Here is a 25157-nt window from a genome sequence, read left to right on the forward strand (position 1 = left end):
TCCTGGAACTGCGGGCAGTATACAAGGCCCTGCAGTCGTCCGGCCCCGCTCTTCACGGAAGGGCGGTACAGGTGCAGTCCGACAACGCCACCACGGTGGCGTATATCAATCACCAAGGCGGAACTCGCAGTCAGGCAGCGATGTCGGAGGTGTCTCGTATCCTGTCTTGGGCGGAGGGTCACATTCCAGTGATCTCGGCGGTCTTCATCCCCGGAGTCCTCAATTGGGAGGCGGACTTCCTCAGCCGTCACGACGTGCATCCCGGGGAATGGTCGCTTCACCCAGAGGTGTTTCAGCTACTCGTGGACAGGTGGGGACTGCCGGAGCTGGACTTGATGGCCTCCCGTCACAATCACAAGTTGCCCGTTTACGGGTCAAGGACAAGAGACGCAGGTGCAAGTCTGGTGGACGCGCTGTCGCTGACATGGACGTTTCACCTGGCGTATCTGTTTCCTCCGATATCCCTGCTTCCTCGGGTTCTGCGGAAATTCAAGCAGGACGGCGGCATGCTCGTGCTGGTAGCTCCGGCCTGGCCCAGACGTCCTTGGTACTCCGATCTGAGGAGCCTCTCCATCGACGTTCCGTACCTTCTTCCTCAACGTCGGGACCTGTTGTCTCAGGGGCCCTGCCTTTACCCGGATCTGGGTCGGCTGTCTTTGACGGCGTGGCTCTTGAGACAGCCGTCTTGAGGTCTCGGGGCTTCTCCAGTTCGGTTATTGGTACGATGCTCAGGGCACGCAAGCCTGCTTCAGCACGGATTTATCACAGAGTGTGGCACACTTACTTTCAGTGGTGTGAGTCCAGACTTTATGATCCTCAGGTGTTCCGAGTTTCTAGGATCTTGGAATTTCTTCAGTCAGGATTGGATCTCGGCTTACGCCTTGCATCTCTGAAGGTTCATGTGTCCGCCTTGTCCGTGTGGTTTCAACGGCGGATTGCAATACTACCAGACGTTCACACCTTTTTCCAAGGTGTTATCAGGATCCAGCCTCCCTTTGTGCCTCCGGTGGCTCCTTGGGACTTGGCGGTGGTGCTACGGGTCCTGCAGGGTCCTCCGTTTGAGCCTCTTGAGGCGGTGGAGCTCAAGTGGCTGACATTTAAGACGGTTTTTCTCCTGGCAATTGCTTCGGCCAGGAGGGTGTCTGAATTGGGGGCGCTTTCCTGTCGCCCTCCTTTCCTAATTTTTCACCAGGACAGAGCGGTGCTCCGCACTCGTCCTGAGTTTTTGCCCAAAGTGGTCTCGAAGTTCCATATTAATCAGGAACTTGTTGTGCCAGCTTTTCAGTCCCCTGATCTTTCAGCTGGTGAGACTTCCTTAGATGTGGTCCGGGCGCTTAGAATTTATGTAGACCGGACGGCTTCGGTTAGGAAGTCTGATTCCTTGTTTATCCTCTTTGGTTTTCACAAGAGGGGTTGGCCTGCCAACAAACAAACGTTAGCCCGTTGGCTTCGTTCCGTTATTTGTGAGGCTTATGCACAGGAGGGCTTACCTGTGCCAGCCTCTGTTAAGGCTCATTCCACTCGTTCTGTGGGTCCCTCTTGGGCTGCTAGACGTGGCGCTTCTGCTGTTCAGCTGTGTAGGGCGGCCACTTGGTCTTCAATTCAAACGTTTTTGAGGTTCTATGCGTTTGACACCTTTGCCTCTCAGGATGCATCCTTTGGGCGCCGGGTACTCCTTTCAGCACAGGAGCGTCCCCGCCCTTAGTTGTACTGCTTTGGGACATCCCCAAGGTCAACCCTGTGGACCCCCTATGGACCCTGAAGTAGAAAACAAGAGATATGGTAAGAACTTACCTTTGTTATCTCTGTTTCTACGAAGTCCATAGGGTCCACAGGGCGCCCGCCCTGACGCACCTGGCTTCAAATGGGCTGTGTGGCTGGTCACCGGTTTTCCGTCTCCTATTGCTGTGAGTATGGTTTCTTGTGTGTTCCAGTCTTCCATCTCTCTGTTCCATATTCTCCTCCGGCCTAGGCTGCTTACCAACTGGGGTGCCTGTGGCTCGGGGGCGGGGCATAGAGGAGGACCCAAGTGCATCCTGGGAGCTAAAAGCTTAACTGTGTGGTGCCCATGGATCCTGTTCCAGCTATAACCCCCAAGGTCAACCCTGTGGACCCTATGGACTTCGTAGAAACAGAGATAACAAAGGTAAGTTCTTACCATATCTCTTGTTTTCTACGAAGTCCATAGGGTTCCACAGGATACCTTGGGGTATAGGTGTGACGTCAGTCGCAGGGCACCAAAGAGTTAAGCTTTCAGCCTCCCAGGATGCACTAGGTCCCCCTCCTATACCCCGCCCCCGGGCCAAGGCACCTCAGTTAGTTACCAAGCCATAGGCCGGAGGAGGAGAAGGAAGAGAGAGAACAAAGATCTGGACACATACAAGAATCACATTCTCACCAGAGGGAGACGGAAAACCGGTGACCAGAGCAAAGCCCATCTGCAGCACAGGTGCGACAGGGCGGGAGTCCTGTGGAACCCTATGGACTTCGTAGAAATAGAGATAACAAGGGTAAGTTCTTACCATATCTCATATTTTCTACTTCAGGGTCCATAGGGTATCCACAGGATACCTTGGGGATGTCCCAAAGCAGTATCCTTTAAGGGTGGGGACGCTCCTGTGCAGAAAGGAGAATCCGCCGCCCGAAGGAAGCATCCTGAGAGGCGAAGGTGTCAAACCTGTAATACCTCACGAAGGTATGGACAGAAGACCACGTAGCAGCCTTGCAGATCTGAACTGCCGAGGCACCACGTCGAGCTGCCCACGAAGGACCCACAGACCTAGTGGAATGAGCCTTCAGAGAAGGAGGGACCGGTAGGCCTTCATGAAGATAAGCTTCAGAAATAGCCATACGGATCCAGGCTGCCAAAGTTTGCTTTGAAGCAGGCCAACCCTTTTTACAGAAGCCATAGAGGACAACAAAGCGTCCGAATTCCTAAACAAAGAAGTGCGGTCAACATAAGTCCTTAAGGCCCGCACAACATCCAAAGAGGCCTCACCCACGGAAAGACCCGGTGAGTTAAAGGCCGGAACAACTATTTCCTCGTTAACATGAAACTGGGAAACAACTTTGGGAAGAAACTCGGGCCGAGTGCGGAGCACTGCCCTGTTCCCATGAAAAACCAAGAAAGGGGGTCTACAAGAAAGAGCCCCTAACTCAGAAACACGTCTGGCTGAAGCAACGGCCAGAAGAAAAACAGTCTTAGCTGTTAGCCATTTAATATCCACTGAGCCCAGTGGTTCAAACGGCGGTCCTTGGAGAGCCCTCAGGACCACAGCCAAATCCCAAGGCGCCACAGGTGGAACAAAGGGCGGCTGAATACGGAGAACACCTTGCATAAAGGTGCGCACATCCGGGATTGTAGCAATCCTACGGTGAAACCAGACAGATAGGGCCGAAACCTGTACCTTCAAAGAAGCAAGGCGAAGCCCATGATCTAGTCCCGCTTGCAGGAAGGCGAGAATCCGAGACAGACGAAACTCCCGCGGTGCATAACCTCTCGGTCGACACCACTGGAAGAACGTATGCCACACGCGATAGTATATCCTCGCGGAAGACGGTTTCCGAGCTCGTAACATGGTACGCACCACAGAGCTGGAAAACCCCCAGGACCTCAGCATGGCCGTCTCAACAGCCACGCCGCCAAAGACAGCCGAGTCAGGTCCGGGTGAAGACAAGGACCCTGAGACAGAAGGTCCGGTCGTAGCGGCAACCGCAGAGGACTGTCCACGGACAGACCCTGAAGGTCTGAGAACCAGTGCCGTCTGGGCCACGCGGGAGCTATCAACAGGAGCGTCCCTCCTTCCTGTTTGAATTTCCGGATTACCCGTGGAAGAAGGGAGACCGGAGGGAACAGGTATGCGAACCTGAACGTCCACCGGACGGACAGAGCATCCACCAGAGACGCCCCTTCGTCTCTTGTGCGAGACCCGTACACCGGCAACTTGTTGTTGTGCCGGGACGCCATGAGGTCGATTTCTGGAAGACCCCACCTGTCCACCAGTAGTTGAAAAACGTCCGGGTGCAGGGACCATTCCCCTGGATGAACGTCCTGGCGACTTAGAAAGTCCGCCTCCCAATTTAGCACTCCCGGGATGAAGACCGCTGATATGGCCGGAAGATTGCGCTCCGCCCAAACCAGGATCCGAGAGACCTCTACGAGAGCCGCCCGACTGCGAGTTCCTCCTTGCCTGTTTATGTAGGCCACGGTGGTAGCATTGTCCGACTGGACCTGCACCGGGTGACCCTGGAGAAACCGCTGTGCCTGCAGGAGAGCATTGAAGACCGCACGGAGTTCCAAGATATTTATTGGAAGCTCCGCTTCTGTCGGTGTCCACCTGCCCTGGAACAAGTGTGGACCCGAAACTGCTCCCCAGCCCCGAAGACTGGCGTCCGTTGTCAACAGGACCCAATTTGGAACCCAGAACGGACGTCCCTTGTTGAGGTGGGTCGTCTTTAACCACCACGCAAGGGACAGGCGAACCTCCGGGGTGAGCACAATCGTCTGGAACTTCAGAGACTGAGGCAGCCCGTTCCACTTGGACAGGATCAGGTGCTGCAGAGGTCTGGAGTGAAACTGGGCGTATTCCACCATGTCGAACACCAACACCATGGAGCCCAGTAACCTCATCGCCGAGTGTAAGGACACCCGGCGGCTGTGCAGACAACTGCGCACCCTTGACTGTAAAGCAGAGATCTTGTCCTCCGTCACGAAGATCCTTTGCTGTCCCGAGTCCAATAAGGCTCCAAGATGCAGAATCCTCCGAGACGGGATTAGAGTGGACTTCTGCCAGTTGATTAGCCAGCCGTGCCGTTGCAGCAGTGCAATGGTCAGGTCCAAGTGGTGTAACAGGAGCTCTGGAGATCCTGCCACCAATAACAGGTCGTCCAAGTACGGCAACATGCGGACTCCTTGCAGCCGCAGAGAAGCCGCCATGACCGCCATAGCGTCCTGTATGTCCAATGACACCATGTAGTCCCCAGGTTCCAGCGCCAGAATGATGGACCGTAGGGTCTCCATCCGAAACTTCGGGACCCGCAAAGACTTGTTGAGTGCTTTGAGGTTGAGAATCGGACGATATGACCCATTGGGTTTCTGTACCAAAAATAGATTTGAATAGAAACCCTGGCCCCTCTGGGAGAATGGAACAGGCACTATAACTCCAGCCTGGAGCATAGTGTGCAATACCTTCCGCAGCTCCGTAGCCTTGTTCCGGTCTGATGGTAGACCCGTGGTGAAGAATCGAGCCGAGGGTCTGTGCCGGAAGGAGAGGGCGTACCCGTGAGAGACCACCTCCAGAACCCAAGTGTCTGTCGTAGTGAACGACCAACACCGGGAGAACTGCAGCAGGCGGCCTCCCACCCTGGGATCCCCCAAGGGGAGACCCGGACCGTCAGGCCGCAGGCTTGTCATCTGGCTTGGGGGCCGGACGTCTGGTACTCCATGCCTGTTTCCGGGGCTTGACCGATTTCTTAGGGCCAGCCTGTCGAGGAAACGACTGTGGTTTGGGCCTGCCCTGGGCCCTAGATGACCGAAAGGACGATGGTCCAGAACCAGAAGGAGCAGCGGCCGACGGGAGACAAGCAGATTTGGCTGCCGCCAGCGTGTCCACAATCTTATCCAGATCCGGACCGAAGAGAACTTCTCCAGTAAACGGCAACGCTTCCAGACCTTTCTTGGATCTGCGTCCGCCTTCCAGGATCGCAGCCACAAGGTGCGACGAGCAGCTACCGCTGCTGAAGAAATTCTAGACACCAGAGTACTAATGTCTAGAGCCGCCTCGTTGATGTAGGTGGCCGAATCACGGAGATTGCCAATCAACTCCGCCTGTTCGGCCGGACAGTCGGATTCAAAAGAAGCCTCTAATGAATCCGCCCAGCGCTCCATCGCTCTGGCAACCCAGCAAATGGCCATAGCCGGCCGTGCTGCCCCCCCTGCAAGGGAATAAGCGGACTTCAGGCAGATTTCTACCTTGCGGTCCGTAGCATCCTTAAGGGAGGACATGGATGGCATCGGCAATGTGGCACTACGGACAAGACGGGTCACGTGAGAATCCACCTGTGGAGGGGATTCACACTTAGCAAAATAATTATCCGCGAACGGATAAGCCACCGCCAGGCGTCTCTGCGGCTGGTATCTTTTGCCAGGTTGTTTCCACGCCTCCTCTAAATGGTCCACCAACTGACCCGAAAGAGGAAAGACTGTGGCATCGCCCTTCACATCTTTGAAAAAGGCATACTTAGATTTAGCCGCTGGGGGAACTTCGTCCTCAATCACCAAGGCTGTGCGGACCGCCCGAATAAGTCCAGGAATATATACTTTGGACTTAGCATCAGCGTCCTTAGTATGGAAAGGTTCCTGATCGTAAGGATCCAGAATCTCCCCATCATCAGACGTCCCTTCGTCATCCTCCTAAGGAGCGGACAGAGACGCCACCGGCCTTTTATGAGGCCGCATCACAGACTCCCCTTACAACACATCCGACAAGTGCTGTACAGAACTCGTCAGGGAGTTAACCCACGCTGGCTCCTGAGAACCCGGGAGCGGGGAAATAGGGAGACTGTGGGGTACCACCAATTGTCGTGGGAACCCCTGCATGGGTGACGACACCACAGACTGCTGGGACAAACCCATCGGAGTAAACGCGGGCTGCGGAGCTAACTGGCCCACTAAAGCTGTTAACGCCTGAGCGAAACAAGCCCAGGGCGGCTCCTGTACCGGTGCTGTAACCGTAATAGGCCGCGCCATGGACAAACACTGCCGGCAAAGGCCCTCCGCGCTACCCTCCCCCTCCGCTAACGGTACTTTGCACGTGGTACACTGTAGCCGGAGGGGAAAATCACTTTCAGACATGATGGCACCACGTATGTGACCTCTCTCACCAATTAAGTATTAAATAGGCGAGAGACCACCCTGCAGCACCGCACCGCAAGGGCTTTAGCAGAAAGAACAGGGACAGTAATAAAGCTGACAGTTTAGAGAAGAAAAGTTACAGGCAGCGCTAGCACAGTCACATACAATGCAGAGAAATAACAATTCCTGCACTAACAGCGCTGATCACTCAACTACACAGACACAGGGCCTGGTAGGACACAGCGCTGCATACACAGACCTGAGCCACAGCGGAGGAGAGGTATGCGGGGGGACCCAGACCACGATGCTTCCTTCCAGACTTCCAGCAGCGTTCACCATGCGTTGCAGAGAAGATGGCCGCCGAGGAGCAGAGAGAAGCTGGCCTGGGGGAGGAGCGCTGACACAGGACCAGTCAGCACAGTGCAGAGAGGGCTGTGTGCAGCGGGGGAGGCGCCGGCTGTGAGACAGGGAAGGCGCGCTCCCCTGGCATGCATTTAACCCCTGGGACGCCGCAGCGCTACCGCTCTGCTGCGGTCCGCTGTCCCAGGGGGTAGTGGAAGCGCAGGTTGGTCGCCTGGCTCCACGCTGCAGCCAGTCCCCAGGGAGCCCCCTGCCTGGGGACTTAGGACCATGTGATCAGCGGGGACCCACCGCGGGACCCCGCTGCTTACCTCTGTCCCCCTTGAATCCGGCCATGGTCCGGAGCATCTGGGGTCACCGCTAGCTGTGACCCCAGACGCCCACCAGCATCCCCGGATCAGTACCGGCGTTCTGGTACCGGCGGGGTGTAGGGAAGACAGCATGGACGTCAGGACTGACTGTCCATGCTGTTCATCCAGATGTGCAGCCACAGCTGCATGAAGAAAAAGCTTCAGGGGCTCTTCTAGCCCCCACTCCAACAGGTGCACCCGACTCCGGCCGGGCACCAAACTAAACTGAGGTGCCTTGGCCCGGGGGCGGGGTATAGGAGGGGGACCTAGTGCATCCTGGGAGGCTGAAAGCTTAACTCTTTGGTGCCCTGCGACTGACGTCACACCTATACCTCAAGGTATCCTGTGGATACCCTATGGACCCTGAAGTAGAAATACTTGTTTTGCACACCCCCACTCCTGACCCCTTGTCCACAGGCCCCCATTGTAATTTTATTTCCCACCCCCCATCAACAATAGCCCTTCCCCTCCACTGTCAAAAGATCCCCAGCAATATCAATAGGAGGTAGTGTTCACTGTAGGTCTGGCAGCTGGCAGGAGCTAGAGCACTTCTGCGTGCGACGAAAGCGTGTGCACACAATGGGGGCGTGGCCAAAGAAAAGGGGCATGTCTTTATGACGCATCCCCTTTTCATCACTCCTGGGGCTGTGCCCGGCACTTACGGACATGCCGGGCGGCCCCCAAGCGCTGCGGTCACAGTGAATGGATGCCAGGCGCCATTCACTGGCGGTGACCGCTGCGCCACCGTTTTGACCACCCGCGGGACACTGTGACCCGCGGGTGGAGACAGAACCCGCAGGCTGTCTCAGGGGGGCGTCGCGGTGGAGGGCAGGGTGCTTTCTGCCCTTCAGAAATAGATTTGTTCTGTGCTTGTATAGAACATATCTCCTCTGTAGAAGCCGGGGGACAGAGCGGGCTGGCGTGGTCACATGTGATGCATCTTGCCATATGAAGCATTTCTGGCTCCGGTCGCATCACATGCAACCACACAAGTGGTTAAACATGCACAGTCGAGTTAATTATTTTTTTTTTTTTTTTTTGATTGGTCAGTAATTATCCCACTTGATTCCAGTCAGAAATCGTGAAAACATGACTTGTTGGAGGTACTTGAGAATTCGAGTTGAAAGTCTCTGGTCTAATGCGTTCCAAATGTCACGGTCACAGGAATCATTTGTATGTTTTCTGGCAGCTAGGTCTGGCGCTACTCAGGACAGAGGCATGGAGTCTAACATGCCACTGGCCTTTACCACAAGGGAATTTGGGCTTCGCTGCACCCAACACACAATTTGAGGTTTCTTTGAGTAGGTACCTAGAGTGATAGGCTGGCAAACTGAATCAATACAAGAAAAAAAAAAAAAAGAGAGTCAAGCAAGGCCATGGGTCAGAATCAGAACTGTAGCAGAAGTACAAGAGGAGCGTTGTCTAATACCAAGCAGAAGTCAAATACTGAAATCCACAGAGAAAGTACCGAAGGAGTAGTCTCGATCAGAGTCGAATCTAAAACACAGGGAGGCACACAGAAGCAGCAATAGCAACGCTGGGGCACAGGAAAGTGAGTCTGGCACTCTGGCACTGATCTAGTGAAACTTCTTTAGTTAATGGGAATTTGGTACCAAGCGTCACGTCACCAGTCACACAACCACAGGTTCTTATTGTGTAAATGAGCTGCTCCTAAGAGGAGGCTGAGCCACAGCCGAGTGCTTACATTCTGCATGTCAGGACTACCATGCACACTAGGGATGGGCATCAATCTCCGATCTTTTGAAAAGAACGATTTTCATGCCTGGCATATCGTGATTTTTGGATCGATTCAGGAGACATGTTTCAATAGAATCGCTCCAAAAATCCTGATGCAACATAGTTGCCTGGTCCCCGGCATCTTCCACTCCACAGGTCTCGGCTTTTCATTTGTTTTATATTAAATTTTGTTACTTTTCTAAACAAACATGGTACATAAGGGAAAACAAATGCAATACAGCAAGTACAAGTACAGCACAAATACCAAAAGGAGTGGGGTGGAAGGGGAGGAATATCTCATTTCTTACTAACATTTTCAAACTGCAATGCAAATGTGTTATGGGCAGTGAGCTTCACTCTCAAACAGGGTGGAGACCCCCAACCATGCTGGTGCCAGCCTGTCTGACAGTGAGTTTAAAAGACCATTGTTCATTCAGTCAAATTCAAGTGTCTGGGCCATATTACAATTGCCACAGCTACACCTGTCCACATGTGGGGTCTCTCCCTTTACATGCAAAAACACCAACAGTTCCTGGTGTATTGTTTTTTGTTTTTTTTTAATTCCTTTTCTCAGGAAGCTGTTTTTCTAGTTGCTAACCGATACTGTGTTTGTTTGGTATTTCTCTATGCAAGGTTGTCCCCAGAATGGGCCTGTCATGGCTGCTAAAAAGATTATCAAAAACATTGCCATCTGTACTTAGCTCGTGAGTTGTAACTTAAAATGGTGTCGAGCAGATTCTTATTTTTAAGATGGAGTCTGGTTTCCATTCGCAAGATGGCGTCGCTCCAAGCTAATTTTACACTGATTCTGTCTCAGCCACTAAACCAGCTTCGATATATATATATATATATCGATATATATATATATATATATATATATATATATATAAAACCGTGTAGATCCGCCAGGGGCTCAACTAGAGAAAAGGCCAGCACTCAATAAAAGGCATAGATAAATCCAAGAGAAGGTTTTATAGCAATACCATAGTGAATGACAAATACATCTTTACATCTTTGTTCAGCATATCATACATTACAGCAGGTGTGAGCGTCAGTGCATCAGAGCTCCTTCCCCTACTGTCAGATCCCTACAGCTGTTTCGGTATCAACCGTCATCAGGGGATGTCAAAATGGCAATGTACAGTGAAGCAAATAAATACCTGTTCCCATCAGCAAAGAGAACTCTCTCACCTGTGTACACAAGCCCGTCATTCCCGCCTGCACAGCCGCGTGCAGCAGCGCCAGCCACCGTCGCCTGCCAGTGACGCAGATCGGGAATCCCGATCCCCGTCACCCGCAACCACGTGACCCCGCCGCCGCACAGTCGGCCAGAAGGTCCAGGAGACGCCCACTATCACCTAGGAGACCAGTAAAACAGGATAAGAATCTTCCAGCTAGTGACAGTTGTTATGGGAACCACAAGCTTCCCAAGACGCAGCTATAATCAGCCCTGGTCCCACATAAATATATTGAATCAATAAGCTTGTTCAATACTGGGTGACATATCTCAGATTGAAAATCATACACAAAAGGAGAAAGAAATCCACAAGAAAAAAGTTAAAGTATAACCCCACACATATCAATGCATAACTAGCAATATATACATAGTCCAATGCAAGCATAGTACAAATGACCATAATATCGATAGAAGATTTATAAAAAAGGCGCAAATGATAACTCCTCATTAAGTCCCGATGGAGCCATACTGGCTAATTGGTAAATCCAACGACACTCTTGTTTGAGCAGTAATTTGCTCCTGTCACCACCGCGTCGCAACGGAGGTATATGATCCAAGGGCATAAATCTGAAGTCATTAATAGTATGTCCACAGAACACAAAGTGTCTTGCAACCGGTGGAGTGCTGGCCTCTATTAGTGTTGCAGCCTTCTTTATTGAGGAGCGATGCATCGCTATCCGTTCTTTGACCATCCGTATTGTCTTACCTACATATAACTTTGGACACGGACAACAGACAACATAGGTAACAAATTTGGTTTCACAAGTCATCCTGTGTCGCAGTTGGTAAGAAACACCAGTAGTAGGATGTTTGAAAATTTTTCCTACTTGCATAAACTTACAATTGACACAATTGCCACATTTAAATGCACCCTTTTGCAAACTGAGCCAACTTATAGCGGAATTCACTCTTGGACTAATGTCAGAATGCACAATCATATCTCCGATGTTGCTGCTGCGTTTGAAGCAGAATAGTGGAGTGCGTTTACAAAATTCACTCATCACAGGATCTGTTTGTATGATATGCCAATGCTTAAGAACCGCTTTTTTAATCACATTTGAGGAGATGGAAAAAGTGCTGGAAAACACGTGTCGATTCTCATTTTTGGGAACTGCTTTGTTCTCCAATAAAGCAACTCGGTCCAATCTCTTACAATGCTCAATGGGCTGACGAACTTCTACTGGATCATATCCACGATCTATGAAGTTTAGTCCCATTTTTTCCAGAGCCCCTGGCACTTTATCTCTCTCAGGTGTAATCCGCATCACACGTATCAGTTGAGAGAAGGGAAGCCCTCTCTTTAATGGCCTGGGATGAAAACTCGAGGACATGAGTAGTGTATTTTTATCGGTGGTTTTTTTAAAGATCTCTGTGGTAAATGAGTTATCACTGATGCCCACAAGGACATCCAAAAATTCTATGGTCTCTGTACTATGCTTGCATGTGAACCTAATAGTACCCGGTAAGCTATTCAGCCTATTCACAAAGTTCAGAAGGGTCGATTCACTCCCAGTCCACAGTACATATACATACATACATACATACATACATACGTATGGGATGTGCAGACTCGGATAGGTTCGAGTTTGCACGTTGAGTTCGGATTTTTCCCTCCAAAAAAACGGAACTCAGAAAGAGGCAAAACGTCATCTTGCATGGACGAACATCATCATTCCTGGACTGTCCAGGAATGATGATGTTCGTCCATGCAAGATGACGTTTTGCCTCTTTCTCAGTTCCATTTTTTTGGAGGGAAAAATCCAAACTCAACGTGCAAACTCGAACCTATCCGAGCCTGCACATCCCTAATATATATATAGATATATATATATCTATATATATATATATTTTAAATCCATCATAAATAGAATCACATGCATAAACACCGCACATTACGCACAGTTGCGCTGTTAACATGACGCGCATTAGCGAATGCACAATATCCTGCATGCGAACGCTGTTTATTAGCTGCATGCGTGCACATCTGCCCCAAATTAGATAAACCTAACTAGCGTCTTTTCCCAAACCCCTAATACTTACATAATGCACACTCACATAAATGGTTCCATAGCTTTAAAGTATAAGATCCAAGTTTTATTCATTTATTACAAATGCTGTGAAATAAAAGCGATTTTGGTATCTAAGGTTTTATACATGATAAGTAAGCAGTGTTTGGTATTATACTGATCTGCACTCTCTCAACAGCTTTCCGGTATCATCGGTGTGAAGATCGCAACATGCATTCTCAACTTATGGACCGTAGAGATATAAAGCACCAAAATGTATTTTGTGAAACTAACAGCTTAGATTTGCATGCAGCGGGGAATAGAGGAGACAATAGGCTGTCGGAGGCTGACCTGTCCATTTGAATCAACCTGTTAAATATCCTGTAACAGATGCTCCCGCACTGGGAACCAATGGGATCAGCAACAAACCTCTCTATTGTGTTGTCTGTTTCTGTAAGGGCATAAATGTGTGTGTTGTGACCCCAGTCTGGAGTCTTCTTGCTGATTGCTGATTGACGGAGGTTTCTTGCTGATGCCGGTATCTGGTCCAGAGCGCGTGCGTATGTATAACTGTATCTTGGGTCTGTATAATTCTTTGCGCTAAATTGTACTTAGATCACAGCGTGTAACTGACTGTACTTTACTTGAATAATACTTTGTGCTTTGGAAACACATGTTCAAGGTCTAAAGTCTTTATTTTACTGTATGACTGCATACGCAAAGAGAGTAAATTTTAGAGGTTTATAGGCAGGTTTTAGAAGGTATAGGTAGGAGCGTATAGAGGTTCAAATCCAGAATCCTTAGATGGGGGCTTGCAGGTTTAATCTCGCAACCGGTCTGTAACACTCGGTATCGAACTCTCAGCAAAAGGGTGGAGGCGCCTGGCAGGAGAACACATTGTGCGTTCGTAATCTGTTACCACCGTTATTGCTGAGAGTGCGCTACTGGTTACTGTGACTTTAGGAGCGCTGATTAAGAATCCAGGGACGGGGGAGGAAAAAGTTTGTTTTCCTTCGTCGACAGGTTGTTTTTCCGTTTTATTTTTTTTGGGTGTTAAAAAGGGGGTGTCGCATTATTGCGTATACGGCTGGGTCGCAGTTTTGCGTACGCAGCTGAGACGCATTTTTACGTACGCAGTTAAGGGTAAGAGTCATGCGGTTGTGTAGTAGTCGCATTATTGTTTATGCGACTAGTCGCACAATAGCGTATACGTATTTCCCGTCTTGCTGCCACGTGTTTTAAACAAAGCCGTTGAGATTACTTTATCAATTGTTGCCAATAACTGGGTTAACGTGTATTTTTCTGCGCAGGAAAAGTGTGTGTGACTGAGTATTTGTTTAGGGTGTAACATGGGTCCTAAATGTTAAGGGTATTGTATGATCCTTAAGGGCTAGGTGCAGGAGTTAGCCTAGCTGCTCGGTAGTAGCTACCGTTCTATACACATCAGCAGGTGTACATGTTGTCTTTGTTGTAGGGACCGGCTCTCAGTGTGATTGCAGTGTTTAGTAATTAGGTTGGGTTACTGGAGCATTGTAATTGAGCCGCACTGGAAACTTGTGATTGTAAACTGAGAGATAATAGGTGAGTGGGAGCATCTAGAAATAACTTCCATAGGTAAGTGAGAGTATCTAGACTGTCTTTCAACAATTTAAATCTTTATTGAAAAACTTAGGGTTCTCCCAGGATGGGGGCCAAGCAAACGGTAGAGATGTTAAATGATTTGCTGCTGTTGGAAGCTCCACTTGGGTCGGCACGACATATTATGCATATTAAGTACGGTGCCAATGCAACCAGGTATTGTGATTTATGGTTTAATATGACGAGGAAGAGTGTTAGACCGTTTCCTAGAATTGGTAGCTTTGATAAGGATATATTGAATAATGTCCGGGATCACATCAGTCTGATGCGTTCTCGAGGGAATAAAGTAAAATATTACGAATGTTTAAAATTGTGGCAGCATGAAGGGGATGCGTGGTTTAAAAATGTGCAAGCGACGCAAACTAGCGTTGCAAACGCATTGCCAGAAAATACACCCACGGCGCTAGATTGCAATGCGTGCGAGCCGCAAAACGCGCACATGCGGCAAGGTAGTGTTGTGGAAGGTATTGCCAGTAGTTCACGTGCACCACCACCACCTTATGTGGATGGGGGCGCAGATACATTTTTATGGGTTTTTTCAATAACTGTAACAAGCAATTTGTACCCTCTCTTAAGTAACCATAAGGAAAATGTTTATGATGTGGATAATGTGCCTATTGCTATGTCTGCCGTTTTCCATGCCGTCACGTTAGATGCTGCACCACGACAATCACAAGGGGTGCCACCATTTCCATCAGTAACAGCACGGGAAGTGCTAACATCCTCTGCACCCGTAGAGGAAGTTGTTAATACTATACATTGGAGCAACAGACTAAACCTCCAGCCAGATAATAAGGTCAAAGGTAGCAGCGCAGTCGGTCTGCATCCCATTCGGACAATAACTGTTCCGAATGGAAATGCGGATGCGAACGGAATAGTGCCCACAAGGGAAGTGGTAATGCATTGTCCTTGGACAAGAGCGGAGCTAAATTCCATCATAAATGATTTCCCCGATCCCAAAAAGGAATTAGCCAAATGTCAAAGATTTTTGAGAAATTTGGATAGTTCTCACGAACCAACCAATAAAGATTGGCGGGTGGTGTTAAGGGCCTGTCTACCATGCAATATCGACGTGACAAAGTTTATCACGGATTATGTATTGGATGGTGACGTTCCCTTAACAGACCAAGTAAACCAAGGCAACATTACCCGTATTATAACTCAATTGGGTGTATATTTTCCAGTAGTAGTTAACTGGAACAAAATTTTCACAATAAAGCAAAAAGGAGAGTGAATCTGCAGAAGATTATTGCGACCAGGATCTGCAGGCTATCACCCAGTACACTGGGTTAGAAGATATTAAAGATAGCACTCACCAAAGGGGAATGATTGCCACTATACTCATGGACGGTCTTAAAGAGAACCTAAAAAACCCGGGTTCAGACCTCACAGCCTGGCTGGAGGGGAGTCACAATAGATACCCTCATAGAATCCGCCATAGAACATGACAAAAACATCTCAAAGAAGAGAGAGATCCAGAGCGAGAAACTACTGGCCGTTAGTATTTAAGCTCTAGAAGTAATACAAATAACACCGGAACGCACTTACCACACACGGTCAAAATACACACCCCACACAACATCCAAACTCATATCCTCATGCACAACCTCAATCTTTCCAATCTTTTCAACCTGCCAATGGATCTGTTCTAATGTAAAATGTGGACGATTTATTGTTGTATTTATGTCATGTTTAAATGATATTAAACTGTTGTGCTTTCTCTCTCACACACAGGACACAAGGTTGCTAAGGACAAACGGCAGCCATGCCAGGCTAAGGTCAAATACTTGGAATACTATCCAACCCAGGGGCCCAGGCAATATTTAGAGCAGTAGCTATTGATAACAGGATTTAATTGCAGTAATGTGTATGCAGATACGATATCCCTAGAATTATTAAAAGTGATAGGGGTACTCATTCCACAGGTGACGTCTGCCAGAACATGTATAAGGTGATGGGTATTAATATCAAGATCATCCCAGACTGTCTTTTTATCTGTCCCCCTTTGAGATACAGTTTAACAGGCAGCCTCATGTGAAAATATGATAATGAGGTTACTGTGCAGGGTCTCACGAAGATGAGTAAGAATAACAGAAATTGAAAGTGTTATTAACCAACATGTCTGAAGCAAACTGTCATGATTTTAAATCTGGAGAATTTGTTATGAATCTGATCCAAATTTTTTTATGCTCAGGTTGTCTGATAGATCGGTAGGAAGGTCTGCATCTGGTGTTGACGAGTACCACATCCTTGAAGGTGGCCGAGAGAGATACCGGGGTCCATTCCACTCACTGTAGAAAGGTCAACCAACCGGTGGAGATACGGGGCGGAGTCAAGGCAGATAATGTGAACCTGTCGATTGCGAGCCTGTTCCGGGAGGGTTAAAAGGTGCGGTGAGATACCTGAGATAAAGAAATGTGTAGATCAGTGCTTCCAGCAATGGAGTGGTCTGCTGTGGTCATCCTAGTTCTTTCTTCCAGAGTTTCTGTCGTGATGATCTGTTTGGGGAGACCCAGTTTCTGTGATGGAGGACCGATAGAGGAGATGGGAGCTGATGGCAGTGCTGATGGAGTGGAGTCAGGAGGAGGAGTGCTATGCCAAATCAGGGGAATGTCTGACCAATCTTAGTACCGTAATTGTTATGTTATTTGGGAAGACTACTTCCAGAAATTATGACCCTTACACATGGTGAAATGCTTGGTATTCATAAATACACACCATCAACATATCTTCACACACAGTATGAACACAGAGACCAAAGAAATATGATACCTGGTGACGTGCATACAGCCACTCAGTTAATTAGTGAGACAACTGGCTTTCAAGTTTTAGTAGCACTGGATCCCACCAGGATCGCTCGGGGGAACATTAAATTTTAGATATATCCAAGATCTTGCTAAATTGATAGATAATATCACCGAGATGTATGATGACACCTTCAGGTATACAGGTAGGGAATTGCAAGCGTACAAGAAAGAACTGGTGCAACACAGACTAGTGCTAAATTATTTAACAGCTGTCACGGGAGGGTATTGCGTAACCTTGGCCACCCAGTTTGGAGTAAAGTGCTGCACATATATTACTAATAACACCAGTGACCCCAAGGAGGTGATAGACCGGAAGATGGATGAAATTCTGCAGCTAAAATAGGAATTTCGGAAGAACCATAATGCTTCAGCGGCTGAAGTAGAGGAGAAGGTAGAGGAATGGGTTTCATGGTTGAACCCAGTGAAGTGGTTCTCAGGTCTAGGGGAGTGGGTCCAGGTAATGATCGCAAGCATAGGTAAACTCCTGATCCTTATACTGGTTGTCATTATAGTAATTGGCATATGTGTCAAGTGTGTTCCAAATGTGTTGAAGTGTGGAAAATGTAAAAATAAGGTAAATCGGAAGAGCGAAATTATGATGGTGGTTAGTAGTGCCCATATGAATACTGAGGTAAATGAAGAACAGCATTACAACCCTGAACTAGAAATACCATCATATAATGTATTAAATTTAGATGTGCATAAAAAGTATTAAAATGTTATTTTTCTCATTCAAACATCTTAGATGATGTAAGTCTCTATTCCCCATCAAAACTTCCTTTATAGGACTGGTGCATCCCCACATCTTTCACATGATCTCCCAAGGTCCACGGTGTGCGTATAATGGTAGTTTTATGTCCCTTCCTAGAGACACATTATTGATGGATTAAGAACCACCTTGTGCCATCCCCTAATAACATTAATATATAAATGTATGCCTAAATTAATTTTAAATCAGAGTGTGATAGCATGTTGTTCGCTATCAAAGGGTGGACTGTCGATGCTGGTTTAGTGGCTGAGACAGAATCAGTGTAAAATTAGCTTGGAGCGACGCCATCTTGCGAATGGAAACCAGACTCCATCTTAAAAATAAGAATCTGCACGACGCCATTTTAAGTTACAACTCACGAGCTAAGTACAGATGGCAATGTTTTTGATAATCTTTTTAGCAGCCATGACAGGCCCATTCTGGGTACAACCTTGCATAGAGAAATATCAAAACAAACACAGTATCAGTTAGCAACTAGAAAAACAGCTTCCTGAGAAAAGGAATAAAAAAAAAAACAATACACCAGGAACGGTTGGTGTTTTTGCATGTAAAGGGAGAGACCCCACATGTGGACAGGTGTAGCTGTGGCAATTGTAATATGGCCCAGACACTTGAATTTGACTGAATGAACAATGGTCTTTTAAACTCACTGTCAGACAGGCTGGCACCAGCATGGTTGGGGGTCTCCACCCTGTTTGAGAGTGAAGCTCACTGCCCATAACACATTTGCATTGCAGCTTGAAAATGTTAGTAAGGAATGAGATTATATATATATATATATATATATATACACACACACACACACACACACACACACACACACACACACATATATATATATTTATTTTAAATCCATCATAAATAGAATCACATGCATAAACACCGCACATTACTAGTGTTCCCGCTAGGCAGTTTTAGCGGGGCGCGGCGCCCTGCCCTCCTTCTGGAGGGCAAAAAGCACCCTGCCCTCACAGCCTGCGGGCACCCGGCATCTATTCTCCCTTTCTGCAGCGCTTGGGGGCTGCCCGGCATGTCCGTAAGCGCCGGGCACGCCCCCAAGTATGACGAAAAGGGGATGCGTCTTATAGACACGCCCCCTTTTCAGGCGCGCGCATAAGGTTGCCCTCTCTAGCTCCGGCGCCCTGCCTGCCGCCGGAGCTAGAGTGAACACTACATTACGCACAGTTGCGCTGTTAACATGACACACATTAGCGAATGCACAATATCCTGCATGTGAACGCTGTTTATTAGCTGCATGCGTGCACATCTGCCCCAAATCAGATAAACCTAACTACCGTCTTTTCCCAAACCCCTAATACAAACATAATGCACACTCACATAAAAGGTTCCATAGCTTTAAAGTATAAGATCCAAGTTTTATTCATTTATTACAAATGCTGTGAAATAAAAGCTATTTTGGTATCTAAGGTTTTATACGTGATAAGTAAGCAGTGTTTGGTATTATCCTGATCTGCACTTTCTCAACAGCTTTCCGGTATCATCGGTGTGAAGATCGCAACATGCATTCTCAACTTATGGACCGTAGAGATATAAAGCACCAAAATGTATTTTGTGAAACTAACAGCTTAGATTTGCATGCAGCGGGGAATAGAGGAGACAATAGGCTGTCGGAGGCTGACCTGTGTCCATTTGAATCAACCTGTTAAATATCCTGTAACAGATGCACCCGCACTGGGAACCAATGGGATCAGCAACAAACCTCTCTATTGTGTTGTCTGTTTCTGTAAGGGTATAAATGTGTGTGTTGTGACCCCAGTCTGGAGTCTTCTTGCTGATTGCTGATTGACGGAGGTTTCTGGCTGATGCCGGTATCTGGTCCAGAGCGCGTGCGTATGTATAACTGTATCTTGGGTCTGTATAATTCTTTGCGCTAAATTGTACTTTGATCACAGCGTATAACTGACTGTACTTTACTTGAATAATACTTTGTGCTTTGGAAACACATGTTCAAGGTCTAAAGTCTTTATTTTACTGTATGATTGCGTATGCAAATAGCATCAAGTTTAGAAGTTTATAGGCAGGTTTTAGAAGGTATAGGTAGGAGCGTATAGAGGTTCAAATCCAGAATCCATACCCACGCACCCGGCATCTATTCTCCCTGTCTGCAGGGCTTGGGGGCTGCCCGGCGTGTCCGTAAGTGCCGGGCACGCCCCCAAGAGTGACGAAAAGGGGACGCGTCTGCCTCGCGCCGGAGCTAGAGTGAGCACTATAATATATATATATATATATATATATATATATATATATATGCAGGTTCAGATAGGTTCCAGTTTGCACGCCGAGTTCGGATTTTTCCCTCCAAAAAACGGGACTCAGAAAGAGGCAAAAAACTCAGCGTGCAAACTCGAACCTATTCGGGCCTGCACATACATACACACACACACACACACACACACACACACATACACACGGAGTAGCACAAAGTACATGTCAGGAAAATATATACATAAAACAGCAGAAACCGAATCAGATAGACTGAAGGGCAGAGGAGCAGAATGAATGAAAGTTACATAGCGTTCTTATTTTAATTTTTTTTCCTGAACTGCGCAATCTTAATCTAACTCTTAATGGTACATGCATCAAAATAATATCAATCTCATAGAAGATCACTATTATTTTTACATTAAATGCAGATATGGTGATCCCTCATCGATCCAAAAGATTGAAGCAGGGCTGTCAATTGGCCATCCCCAATACACACTGCCTGCTCTATCTTATGGTGCGTACACACGGTACGATAAAAATGCACGATATCGATCATATCGTTATTGTGCATTTTTCGTTGCCTCCAACCCACCAACGACCTGCGATGCACGGGCACGTATGGACGAAAAAGATATTGTGCATCAACCGTGTATGCAAGCCAACCCGGTTGATATCGACCAGGTTACTATAGGCCGTCGTTGGTGGTGTGCTGGATGATCAATATCGATCATCCAGCACACCGGGAAGGTGCAGGGAGATCGTTCAGTGATATAGTTATCGCTGACGATCGTCCCATGTGTATGCACCATAAGTCTGTCTTACCTATGATAAAATTATAATGAATATTGTTAAGGCATTTATGTATCACATGGATCGAATGACCAATATTTTTACAAATGTTCAAACTGCAGATGTGACCCACAGAATGCACTGCACGGCAACATACCACCGATGGATATTAAACCCCCTTCATTTATCTATAATTTGAATAGCTAGGGCTGGGTTATGTCGAACATATGTTAACACAAGCTGCCAGCAGAACACATTGCACTAGTAAAAGTGGAGGGCATCAGAAGTGCCTGGAAAATTAGTCAAAAGCAAATCACTAAAGCACAAGTTCATTTACGCAGATAGAACAAGTTTTTCTCACTGCACTGTGTAACCGAGACCCTGCAGCATGTGTATTAGCGATCGGCAGGTCGTCCGTACCCACAAGCAGATACATCGTACATCTGCTGTGCTGTCCAGCCGATGTGATATGTCTGTGAATGACGTCATCCAAATACCTAACGGGGGGTACACACCCGCCGACATGCTAACCATATATCGGCCGTTTGATTGAACAGCCGATATATATCGCTCAGTGTGTACCCAGCTTAAGGATTTGGGGCCCATTATGTTCAGCTCCACTACACCACTGGTAATTACACCCCTGGCAGCAAAGTACAAAAAAAAACAATGGCAAATCATCACTTTAATAATCTACATAAGTACACTTTGTTTGACTATCAAATATTTGTATTTTATCTTTCACTTTGTGAAATGGTTGAAACTTACGGGGTCAGCAGCTGGTAACAGATCCTTTCTCTCCTGCAACTCTTCCTCCTCATCCGTGCTATATTCCTCCATGGTTTCACCACTGGCAAAGTGGATAATTCTACGAGGAATTTTCTTTTTCTTGTGTATATCTCCCAACTCAACACTTTCAAACTCACGCTCTCCAGTTCGCATTACCTGAGGCAGAATGCACACAAATGAATTCATATGCATATAAATGATTATGTAACACCTCACTGCATTTTAGCTGCAATATAATTACATGATCACATTTATGAAAGTCAGGATCCAATATTGTTCACTTAAGGAAGCATCTTGTGATATTTATAATGACAAGTATTAGAATTGCTTAGAACTGCATAACCATAGCCTTGCACAGCTTCATAAACAAGTGTGATTTATTCAAATGCAAGAACATGTAACTATAGATTTACCCTTGTAATGGTGCATACACAGTCAGATAAAAAGGACGATACAAAACGATAACGATATTGTTTATATCGTCCTTTTCTGAACCTCTCCAACGACCAAACGATGGTCGATATCGACCATCACCCGTGCAAGCAGGCCAACCTGGTCGATATCGACTAGGTTAGCCTGTTTACTATAGGGCCGATCGCATGTCGTTACGTCGTGTGGGAGTTGGTGCATGTTCGATATCGAACATCCAGCACATGCAGGACGATCAGACAAGGATATCTGATCGTTGTCTGACCGTTCCGTGTGTACAGGCCGTTAGTAACACAGCTTTTATTAGACAAAGAGCATTCATCTATATTTATGCACAAATAGTGTAACACCCTTTATACAAGTGAAACTTGCATAGAAATGAGAAAGTTATAAAAATCCTATAGGGTGTGGGTAAAAGCCGGAAACATAGTAACTGCATTGAAAAAGCCGGAAACAATGTAAAGTGTATTGAAAAAGCCGGAAATCAATAGTAAGTGTATTGAAAAGCCGGAAATCCATAGTAAATGTATTACAAAAGCCGGAAATCCGTAGTAAATGTATTACAAAAGCCGGAAATCATATTACATGTATTGAAAAAGCCGGGAATCATAGTAAATGTATTGAAAAAGCCGGAAATCTATATTAAGTGTATTAGAAAAACCGGAAATCATAGTAAATGTATTGAAAAAGCCGGAAATCTATAGTAAGTGTATTGAAAAAGCCAGAAATCTATAGTAAGTGTATTACAAAAGTCGGAAATCCATAGCAAATGTATTGAAAAAGCCGGAAATCGATTGTGAATGTATTGAAAAAGCCGGAAATCCATACTAAATGTATTACAAAAGCCGGGAATCATATTGCATGTATTGAAAAAGGCGTAAATCATTGTAAAGTGCATTAAAAAAGCTGGAAATTATAGTAAATGCATTGAAAAAAATAGCAATCATACATTTACTATGGATTTCCAGCTTTTCTAATTTACTATGGATTTCCGGCTTTTTCTATACTTGCAATAAGATTTCCGGCATTTCTAATACATTTACTATGTATTTCCGGCTTTTCTAATACATGTAATATGATTTCCGGCTTTTCTAATACACTTACTATGGAGTTGCAGTGTTTTCAATGCATTTACTATGTTTCCGGCTTTTACCCTCTTCCAATTCTATATACGCACAACTGTCTGCACATGTGTTGATTGCTCACCAGTAGCTACTGCAAGATAACAAGATTTAGCGGCCACTATCCGAACTCTGCTGGAGCCCAGATGAGGTTACAGATTTAACGAATTACATAGAATGGTGAAAAATGCATTTATTATAGGATAACGCCTCTGGGTGAGGCCGTATACCAGTTAGCTTGTGACTGAATGGCAATAGTGCTCTTAAGTAATCTCATTAGGGATGGGGGGGGGGAATTAAATTACTGGCAAAGTGAGAATCACTACGTTACCTGGTTGCGCACATATCTGCCAATTACGTTAGCCCAGATATTGCAGGTTTTCCTGAGCACCTCTAGGGGGTACAATGCAAAACTTGCGATAAAGGTAGATGCGATTTCTTGAACAACAATTTGTGTCCATCACATGGAGCTGAATTGCTGCCATAATGTGATCTTATCACACCGTTCATGTGCAACTAATTTTCATATTGTGTTTTCCTTCCAAAAGTAAGGTACATATTGATTTGCAATATGTCTCAGTGACTTTGCAGCAGCTATATACCCAGTACAGTATTGCACATATGCATGTACAGTGCTGATTAGGAGCAGGGCTGGTACAACGCAATTCTTTAAACCAAATTGACCAAACTACACAACAACACGCACAGACTGAAAACCTGTCCCGTTGTCCTTCTCTGGGCCGCGGTTACACATAAGCTGATGGGTAATATCATTAATGTGACATATGACAGATAGCCCAACAGTAAACAAGTGCCTGGCCAGTCAGGCAGGGCCAGAGGTGATGATGTGGCTGCAAATCTCTGCTGCTATAAACAACTCTGTCATTTACCTGTCCGGTAGCCATACTCGCCCTTAGATGCAAGCGGCCTTTGCCAAGCGTTGCCGCCTGGCAACTATCACCCCCGCCCCGGGCGTTATCCACCGGGTCCTCCCTGATCTACCGGACAGGCACTTCCGTGTCTCGCACGCCTCGCCTGCCTTAGTGATAATGGTGTTACAGGTGGCTGCCGTTAGGTGGCGCTGGCTTTGGTTGTTATTACCTTCCTGGAATGAGGTCACTGGAATTGTATTCCAGCAGCTAACATGAATCAGACACTAGATGGCGCTGTTAGCTCTCCTCAGTACAGAGTTACAGTACAGACGCCAGGCGGCCGGTGACGTCAGAGGCAGTGCAGCTACTAGGCAGTGAGAGCAGAGCTGTACAGACGCCAGGCGCGGTGGCGTGCGTCTGTAATCCCAGCTACCTGGGAGGCTGAAGGTGCCCACACACATAACGATCTGCCCACGATCAGCCGATGTGTACGATCTGTGAAACTCTCCCCGGCAGCTCTCCACACGATCTGCACACGATTTGGTGTCCAAACGATCTCTCCTGCAGTCAGACTTTCACAGTGCATCATGTCCTAGATGGTCAGATCTGCCCTACTGCACGGCAGATCTGAAGATGCGATGTGCGACCTGCAGGGACGCGAATCGCATCGTGATCGTGAGTGGGGACTCACGATTTCCTCACGATTTGGCCATATTTTACACAATCTGTCGTTCCAAAGTGTTGAAATCGGCCAGATCGTGTAAAATATCGCTATGTGTGTGGGCACCTTTAGGCTGGCGGATTGCTTGATTCCAGGAGTTCTGGTCCTCACTGAGCTATGTCGATCGGGTGTCCACGCTAAAGGTGCCCACACATATACCGATGTGCTCACGGTACGATTTTATGGCCAATTTCCTCATGAACTTTCACGGGAGCTCCCTTGCCGTCGTGATCACGATTTGGGAAAAAAGACACCCAATCTGTCTTACGATCTCACGATCTATCGGATCGTACGCATCGTGAGATTGGACATAACAAATCGTGAGTTGAAAAAAATAATAAAACAGGCTCTTGACTATTGGTGGGAAATTAAAATAGCCATAACAATGGGAGGGGCTATCTAGGGAGTATAAACAGCAGGAACCCTTTAAACTCAGTGTACATTCTGCTCTGC

At 47.1% G+C, this 25157-nt stretch overlaps 1 protein-coding gene across 1 annotated transcript in view; it reads right to left on the minus strand.

Annotated features, from left to right (window-relative positions):
• Positions 1-24191, minus strand: part of FAM177A1 (family with sequence similarity 177 member A1) — a 52034-nt gene extending 27843 nt beyond the window's left edge. Inside the window, exons 1-2 of the mRNA XM_088470313.1 lie at positions 24002-24191; positions 21541-21717 (exon numbers count right to left, since the gene is read on the minus strand). Of these exons, the coding sequence (XP_088326439.1) occupies positions 21541-21717; positions 24002-24016 (192 nt within the window). The 5' untranslated portion in view covers positions 24017-24191. The remainder of the gene's footprint in view (positions 1-21540; positions 21718-24001) is intronic.
• Between the last annotated feature and the right edge of the window lie 966 nt (positions 24192-25157).

Source organism: Taudactylus pleione, unplaced genomic scaffold (assembly GCF_031769625.1).
Source record: "Taudactylus pleione unplaced genomic scaffold, aTauple2 ptg000096l, whole genome shotgun sequence".
Classification (NCBI taxonomy): domain Eukaryota; kingdom Metazoa; phylum Chordata; class Amphibia; order Anura; family Myobatrachidae; genus Taudactylus; species Taudactylus pleione.